Raw genomic sequence first — 9,379 nt, forward strand, 5'->3', positions numbered from 1 at the left:
CTAAATATCTAATCTATATAATTATGAAGAGGTGTGTATTATATGAATGTTCAAAGCAGCAGTACCTTTTATAATAGAGTAAGTTGAAAACTGTCTATGAAAAGAAAGCTTAAGACAAGTATACACTGTAATACCACACAGCACCACAAGAATAGCTAGATGTGTATGTCTTGATCTGGATATAGTTACAATAAACTTAAAATGGAAATTTGGGTCTGTATATTATCTAATTTACTATAAAAATTTATATGAGTATTTGAGTAGTCATAGAAACAAATCTTAAATAATACTAGGTTTTTATAGTAGGTGATTGATCTAGAGGTAGAAAAAGACAGGGGTCCAAAATAGACATGAGTTTTATATACTTGGTAAGCATGCACATTTTGTTTTTATTTGTTTTGAAACAGGGTCTCACTCTGGCTCACGTTGGCCTGAAATTTGTGATATTCCTTTTTTCTGCTTTAGCCTCCTAAGTACTTTGGATTACAGGTTTGAGCCCCATGGCTAGCTAACATGTATTGTCTTTATAATGTTAAGAAGAAAGTTACCTGTTGTATCCTGTGGGGTCTGTACACATGCTCTTATACTTTATTCAGTGTCTTCCCAACTAAAATTGCCTTGAGATTAGCAGAAGATTTTTTTGAGTATGGTAATTAACTCTTACTTTACTTTCTATTATTTGTACATTTTTGCTTTGTGCTTGAGAGGTCTCTTTGTTTTTATGTTTTTTTAAATGGATCTCACAGTGAAGTTCAGTGTGTACCATGGTTCTCACTGTGTAGACGGTGCTTTCTGAGAACTCAGAGTGCTTCTCCTTCCTCAGCCTCCTAAAAGCTTGGATCATAGATGTCTAGTACTGTGCCAGGTCTGGTTACTGATGTATTTTCCATATTGCATGTTTTTTAAAAGCCCTTACTTTTTTGTGAGCACTTATTTTTATTGTGTAGCTTAGTAGGTAATTCAGTATTTATTTTTGGTAAAGTTAAAAGGACTATGTACACAATGGTGCATATTACTTTAACTAATCAAGTATCTGTTTCTTTCTACACTAGAAATTTTCTTAAAGTGAGATCCAGAGTTCAGAACTAGATTGAAACTTAGGTGAAGTAATAAAATATCAATCAAATGTTAAACATTGTGTCACCTTGGGATAAGGATAAATGTGTGCTTTTATTTTACATTGATCATTTAAAATTTTTTTTTAAGTTTGGAATCGTTGATGCTGATGGATATTTAAGTTTGTACCAAACAAACTGGAAATGTTGTCCAGTTACTGGGAGCATGCCTAAGCCATATTTGGTAAGTCAAAAATCCTATATATATGGAAAATGTCTTATGTTTAGAAATCAAGGCTATGTTTGATGCAAGTAATATTAAGATAAACAAATAAGATATGTACAGCCTTATCTACTTAGTCACTACTACAGGCTCCCATTGTAATATGTGAAAACTGCTGAGTAAACTTTAGAAAGTTACAGCACCATATGTTCAGAGACCATAGAAACTGGAATTTTTCTAACCCCACTAAACTATAAATCATTCTTATACCTAGTTACAATGGTTAGCAGACCAATAGCATATCAGATTGCTTTCATGTACTTAGCTCTGCCAAATGAAAAAAGTGAAAAGGCCATACTGTTGCTGACACTTGTGTTTTCATCTCCACTTAAGACTGTACAGGCTTGATAACGTTTTGCCTTCAGAGAATAAAATCATTATATTTAGTCTGTTCTTCAGTGAAGCCCTTTATAGAAGTAAACATACACAGTATATATTAAAAAGATTAAGATGTAGATTATGATTCTGGTATTCACCTGAAAGTAAAGGTTACACTTCAGTATTGATCTAAATAAACACAAGGGGGCGATTGTTTAGGATAACTTGAAAAGGATTTAGTCAGTTCTTTCCCCACAGTTTTATTTCACTACAGTGTGAAATGTGTAAGTTTATGTTCTGGAAAAACAAATGCTTTAAGTGATGAAATACATGATAATAAGTTTGATTAAATATTCAGAAATACTGTGAGCTTTCTAATTCTATGACAGTAACTTTTTATTATTTTTGAAAAACTATTTAAAAGTTTAAATGTTTCTCAAAAATACATGTCAGTTTGACAAAGATACTTACATCTAACATAATCTTAGATCTTGGTCTCTGTCTTTGTAAGACAATTTTGTTGTTGTTTTTCCCATCAACTAGATGTAGGGGAATATTTGAAGTTTAACCTCTTTGTTGTCTTCTTAAGGTGTTGGTTGAACAAAAGTGAAAAAGGCAGTTCAGGAACTATTTGTGGGTTTTTGTTTGTTTGCTTTGCTTTTGTTTTGTTTTTTGTTTGTTTGTTTTTGTGGGGTTGTTTTGTTTGTTTGTTTGTTTTGTTTTTGAGACAGGGTTTCTCTGTGCAGCCCTGGATGTCTGGACTCGCTTTTGTAGACCAGAATGGTCTCAAACTCAATCCACCTGCCTCTCTGCCTCCCTAGTGCTGGGGTTAAAGGTGTGTGCCTCCATGTCCAGCTCTGTTTGTGTTTTTTATAAAAAGGGGAGAGGGGGTCAATGTGAAAGTTCCTTGTATTAGCCAATTTTTTTAAAGTTCTGAAGATTAAAAAGTAGGAATTATTTTTAAGAGACATAAAGTACATGATCACATTTTAGTTATTCATCCACTTGGTCATGGAAATGTGACTAACAACAGTAACATTGATTGTTTATAATTGTTCTAGGCTTGGCAGTGTCACAACAAGACAGCCAATGATTTTGTCTTCGTTAGTTCTTCCTCTCTGATAGCTACAGCTGGTCTTTCAACTGACAATAGGTAAGACATGTAGCTGAAATGAACTGCTCTATTTGGATAGCCAAACTTTTTGTTGTTGTTGTGTATTTCTTTCGCTCAGTAATTATGCATTAGGAATTTTTATCATAAAGATTTGTTTCTTAAATCATTTTTAGTGGCATAAAGTTTGGGAACTTCTAGTGTCATTTAAAACAAAAACCACTCTTTTATTCTTAATGTTTTCATGTTGAGATTTTAGAGGAAAGGATTTGGTTATTCATGAAATGAACCTTTCTTCATATTATTTTCTATATATTCAGAAAACTTGTAGTTAAAAAGGATACTATTTATTTAATGGCCATATTATTTCTTAACTTGGTTAAGCTTCACCGTGCTGTAATTACTACATAGGTATTACCATTTTGACAAGAAAATAGGAAAATCATAGTGTGAAGACCACCTCTGTCTTCTTAATCCATCTGCTCACGCACAGTGTCCCGGGTCTGCCCTCAGACACACTGGCCTTGCTGAACTTATGCAGCTCATCTGTAAGCCTCACTTTCTACTAGGAACTAGCTTTCAAGACTGTACACTCCAGCCCATGTTCAGAGAAACTCCATATGCATGTTTGTATGCTCATATCTCTTATAACAACTAGCATTTTTGTATGACTTGTGTATTAGTCAGCTCCTACGTTAGGAAATCAGTAAATACATGAAATAATTTCTATAGAGAGCCTTCAGTTATTATTTGTAAGTACATGCTAATCAAGTTACCCAGTTTTTATAAGATAGCAAATTTTTATGTGAAAATTACACATATAATTTTTATATATTTAAAAACAAAACAGATAAATTCCTTTGAACAAAGTTCAAGTGTTTAACGTTAGGCTTACTTTTAATTCTATTTTTGTGTTAGTTAAAAAGAAATCCTTTTTTTTTTTTTTTCCAGAAACATATGTCTGTGGGACACTCTTGTAGCACCTGCCAATAGCTTAGTCCATGGTAAGTCTCAAGACCATGTGTAAACTGTAGAAGTGGAGACACCCACATCTTGGACTAGGGATGTAGCTCATGTGGAGAGTGCTTGTCTAGCACACACAATCTCAGGTGTGAACCTCAGCACCACACAGCATCTTAGTACATACCTGAAGTCTCAACGCTCAGAAGTTCAAGTCCTTTTCAACTAGAGTTAGAACCTAGACTACAGGAGACTGACTCAAAAAAAATCGTGAGCTAAAATGATTTCTGAAGATATTTGTGTTTAATGGTACATATTATCAGATTGCAAAGTTGGTTTTCCCATGATATTAGGGTTTGAAGACACATTTATATAATTTTCCCTATACTTTGATGAGAGACAGGGAGCATACATAATATTAAAACCATATGGTGGGACTGGGAAGATGTCTCAGTGGTTTACACAGCACAGGTTCTATTCCCAGTATTCACATGTTGGTCCACAACCATAGGTAACTTTCATTCCAGAGAGTCTGATGTCCTCTTCTGGCATTTGTGGGCACCAGGCATGCACGTGCTATACATACATACATACATACATACATACATACATACATACATACATACAAACAAAACACAAGTCTTTAAAAAAATTAGTATCTCTATATGTGTACATGTGTATATGTGCATCTGTGTATGTGCTAACCCATGTCTTAGCTGCTGAATCCAGAGCTTCCAAGTCCAACAACATTGATTGGCTAGCAAGCCCCTACGATAGACACACCTCTCTCTACCCCACTAAGATTGGACTTACAGGCCTATACCTCCATACCTATCTTTTTATGAAGATGCTGGGATCTGGACTCAGAAAGCACCTTCCATTCCAGCCCCCATTTGTCCTTTTTTTTTTTCCCCAATGTAATAGCCAGAGATCATCATTGTGAACATGAAGGACATCGTATTATATCTCCTCTGGCCACTCCTATACAACATTGTATTAGATGTTCTAGCAGTAATTATGAAAAAGTAAAGCTATCCAGAATAGAATGGGGGGAAGAGTAAAGTCATCTTTATTCAGACATATTATACTTGTGTGAAGAATCTAAAAGAGAATCCCTGGAGCTGATAGGGTCCCTACATCAAGGTCTTAGGGCAGAATACTAAAACCAATGGCTCTCCTCCACACCAACAGTGAATATATGTAATTTGAAACTTAAAAGGTCTTATTGGTCAAAACTACATACAAGTTGTTTATGAAAGGGTAAAAATAAGTAAAGTCAAAGAAGACCTACATTAATAAAGAAGGAGACCCAAGTATAGAGCCTTCAAATTTTAATTTTGTATAACATACCACTTCTTCCCAACTTTATAAATTCAACACAATTCTAATTAAATACAAACAAATTTGTTTGTACGTAGCAATAAATTAATTCTAAATTTTAAATGAAAATACTAAATAACCAACAAAATACTGAAGGAAAAAAATTTAGAGGGCTTATACTGCCTTACCAGAAATTAATGTAAAGGTGCAATAAATCAGACATTGTGACAGTGGCTTGAGAGCTTCATAGCCTCCGTCATATATCATAGACTTTAACAGATACACAAAAGTTTTCAATATAGTGCTAAAATAATTGAATAATGACATAAAACAACAACCAGAAATATCTTCAACACAGACTTCACTTTTCACAGAATTCAATTCAAAATGGGCTGTAGAGCTACATGTAAAGTGTAAACTTCTAGAAGAAAATTGGAGGAAAATCTAGGTGTCTTGGGTTTGGTGCTGAAGTCTTACATATAACGTTTAAACAGTTGTATGAAGGAAGTGATGGTGTATCCAAGGATTTTTAAACAGTCCCCTTCTCACGATTCAAATGGCAAGTAAGCATATAAAAAGATGGTCAAGATAAGGTAATCAGGAAGGTGCACGCTGAATGTGCCGCAAGAGATCCTTTATACCAACATGACCAAAATTAAAGACTCAAATACAAAATGTTAGTGAGGGTGTACAAAAACTAGAACTGCTGACAGAAGCATCAAATGCTACAACCACTTTGAAAAACTTAGTTTTAATAAAGTCAAACATGTATCTAGCATGGTCTACTTGTATGTACTATTTCATATATATGAAAGCTACAAAAAAGCTTACATAGGGATGTTCTTAGCAGCTTTATTTCTAGTATTTATAGATGTTATTTGTGAATTATTATGCTTAGATAATAGATACTACTCAGCCATTTGCTGTTACTGAGTCCAGTTCAACTTGAATTCCCTTTCTTATGTTCTGACCACAAAACTATGCATTTTGCTGGAATGGCCCTATGTTACCCCTGTTTTTGTCTCTCCATGGTCATTTTTCATTGTCTCATTCTTGGTATCTCAAATTGTTTCTTATTGTATTTGGTTTTTAAATTGGCTTTGACAGGAAAGCCAGTGTAATGTATATTCTAACTCGACCACCTTATAGAAGCCTGTCTTTTTTCTTATTACGTGGTTTTAACTTTTTTTTTTTTAAACCTTCAGCTTTTCCCTGCCATGATAGTGGAGCCACAGTTTTAGCATATGCTCCCAAACATCAACTACTAATATCAGGTGGCAGAAAAGGTTTCACATGTGTATTTGACCTTCGACAGCGGCAACAGAGACAACTTTTTCAGAGCCATGATTCTCCTGTGAAAGCCATTGCTATTGATCCAACTGAAGAGTACTTCGTTACAGGGTCTGCGGAAGGCAACATAAAGGTAAGCACGGCTGGTACTGTAGTGCTATGAAAGAGTGCATGGACTTAAGCCTTTATTCACATTTACGGTGCGAGCATGCTCTAAATAACAGTTATACTAGTTCTGTTTAGCCAGTGACGCTGATAACTACTTAGTGAATCTTTTGTTGAATGAAATTACTTTTAACTTGAAATTTTGGTTTTTCACTGGTTTTAAAGTATGCTTAATTAATGCTTAAGAACTAAATTTCCTATGGCTCTAAATATATTTCAAATACTATAATTAGTCCTGACTCTGTTCTTAGTTATATGATTACAGAATTATTTTTCTTTGATTTGAAGCCACAATTTAATGTCACCTTGTTGCTGCTGATAAAGGCTATTAGGGTTTCAATTCTTAGCACTCTGAGAGAAAGATTTAGAGACAAGATAAAGTACAGATCTAGGAGGAGATTTTTGTAACACAGTAGCAGTATACACTCAAGAAATAGTGTCACACCGAGGAGCACATACATACGTATAATCCCAGTACTCAGGGAGGCAGAAACAGCTGGATCTCTGTGAGTTCAAGGACAGCTTCATCTACAAATTGAGTGCACGACAGCCATGGCTACACAGAGAAACCCTGGCTTAAAAAAATCAAAGGTGGAAAATGGTGTCACATAGTAAGGATTTTGGATAATTCGGTTTATGAGCAAACCTTAATAAAGGGGAGGATTGTTTACGAGGTGAGGGACACAGGGAAATCCAGAAATGGGTGTGGGTTTTCTCCCCTTTTTCTGTACTTAATGAGGTTTTTTTGATGTTGTGACATCAGACACGTGATGGAAACAGGCCATTTTGCACATGTTAATCTGGAAATCTCATTGTGTAGCAAAGCAGAAGTCTGTTAGCTGCCATCTGGGTTGGCCATGTTGGTCTCAGCTGACGTATTGATCTTGCTGTAACTCAGCTCTGTGAGCTAATTATCTTCTTTTTTCCTCTGCCTCAAACTGACTTCATTTTAGAATTTTTATTTAGATCACGTATTTTGAGATTTTACACTGGTTCTAAAGTTTAGACTTTAAAATATTTGAAAATATATAGTCTGGGGGTGGAGAGATTGCTCAGTGGTTAAAAGCACTAGCTGCTCTTACAGAGGATCCAGTTTGATTCTCAGTACCCACATGCAGCTTTCAAATATTTGTGACTTCTGGCCTCCTCAGGCATAGAGGATGCATGTGATTCACTTACATATGTGTAGCAGGTCACCTATACACATAAAATAAAAAGAAAATGTAAAAGGTATAATACGTTTAGAAGTCATAATTTAATATTAATATAAAATGGTGTGGATTCATGTTTTTTCTTTTATTCATTTTTCATTTCTTTTTTTTTTTTGACTGAGAAGTAAAGATGTTTCTCCTAAGTGATCTCAAAAATTAGAAAGTAAATTGATCTCTGCAAACAAGAAAACATGTCCTGAAGGCCTTTCCACACAGGTCTTTCATGAGAGGGATATGATTTAAAGCAAACATTTTTTTGATAAGGTATTACAATTGAAACTTTTAGAAAGTACCTAGTTTGTCTCATTCTCAATGCATTGTTAATAATATAATTTGTATTCTCACTGGATGGACTCTGAGTTGTGATTAAAAAGTAGTTGATAAGTGGCTACAGCCTATAGAGAATCAGGTGGCTGTGATTACAGGATCCACAGATGCTCTCCATCCTTGTTTAGAAATGTCTTATGTGCACAGGAAGGGGTTTAACGGTTTCTTCTAGATTCTTAAGTCAATCACCAGTCTGTTTTGACTTTGCCCTTCATATCTTTCAGATTTGGAGTCTCTCTACCTTTAGTCTTCTCCATACTTTTATCAATGAACATGCTCGACAGTCTATTTTTAGAAATATTGGAACTGGCGTCATGCAAATTGAGACAGGACCAGCAAATCACATTTTCTCTTGTGGAGCTGATGGAACAATGAAAATGAGGATACTGCCAGATCAATTTAGCCCTTTAAATGAGGTGTTAAAAAATGATGTGAAATTCATGCTGTAACATTTCACAAAAGGGTGTATAATTTATTACCTGTTTTGTAGAAGTGGCCAGCAGATGCAGTGCACAGTAACCACCTGTACCATGGATAAATTAATGCTTTCTTGTTTTCATATTTATTTTATGGAGCTTTGCCCTTGATGCACTGATGCCTTAACAGTTAACAAGCCGTTCAGAGTTAGATACTATTGCCTAACATAGAATGTTAGAGTCTGTAATCACACTTATTTATAGTATATTTTAGTAAATATGCCATCATGTTAAAGGAACTTTGTTTTTCATTGTTACAAACCCTCTGCAGACAGCACTGTATGAATTACACAGACAGTAAAACCCTTTAAAACAGGTGCCGAGATAATGCTCACCACTTAATTTACCATGCTCTCACTTCTTTTTAATCACACAGACATCTCTAAATCATATGTATTGTGTATATATATGTATCTGTATCATATATATCATATGTCATATATATATGATAAGACACCTTCGTTAAAACTGCTATTGAGACTTCAGTGATGAAAGAGTTAAGGAGTGTATTAGTTTTCTTCTTTCCTACATGTGGTATGTAAATATATTTATGTGTATGTGTATATATGTGCATATGTGTGTATATATAATCTTATACATCTTACTTGATATTTGTATGTACATAAACAGAAACTACGTGTCTTTTCATGTGTTTTGTGCCATAACAGCTACTGTCACAAGTATAAAACTTTTCTTGCAGCTGTTTTTTTTTTAATTTGAAGTTTTTAAATTTATTATATTAATTTTAAAGTCACTTTTAAGAAGAGTACCCAGATTACTATCTTAAAGATACTAAATCAAATAAGTCTCAGTAGGCAATAAAGATGTTGTGTGGCACATAAGGCATTAACATTTATGAATTT

The 9,379-nt window shown here is 34.4% G+C and overlaps 1 protein-coding gene across 2 annotated transcripts in view; it reads left to right on the forward strand.

Moving 5' to 3' along the window:
* The window catches only part of Dmxl1 (Dmx like 1), a 132,013-nt gene extending 123,090 nt beyond the window's left edge, over positions 1 to 8,923 (forward strand). For both annotated transcript variants that reach the window (XM_051163099.1, XM_051163100.1), the window contains 5 exons: positions 1,207 to 1,299; positions 2,718 to 2,809; positions 3,719 to 3,771; positions 6,253 to 6,470; positions 8,265 to 8,923. In XM_051163099.1, the coding sequence (XP_051019056.1) occupies positions 1,207 to 1,299; positions 2,718 to 2,809; positions 3,719 to 3,771; positions 6,253 to 6,470; positions 8,265 to 8,489 (681 nt within the window). In that variant the 3' untranslated portion in view covers positions 8,490 to 8,923. The remainder of the gene's footprint in view (positions 1 to 1,206; positions 1,300 to 2,717; positions 2,810 to 3,718; positions 3,772 to 6,252; positions 6,471 to 8,264) is intronic.
* The last annotated feature ends 456 nt before the right edge of the window (positions 8,924 to 9,379 follow it).

The sequence above is a fragment of the Acomys russatus genome, chromosome 20 (genome assembly GCF_903995435.1).
Source record: "Acomys russatus chromosome 20, mAcoRus1.1, whole genome shotgun sequence".
Classification (NCBI taxonomy): domain Eukaryota; kingdom Metazoa; phylum Chordata; class Mammalia; order Rodentia; family Muridae; genus Acomys; species Acomys russatus.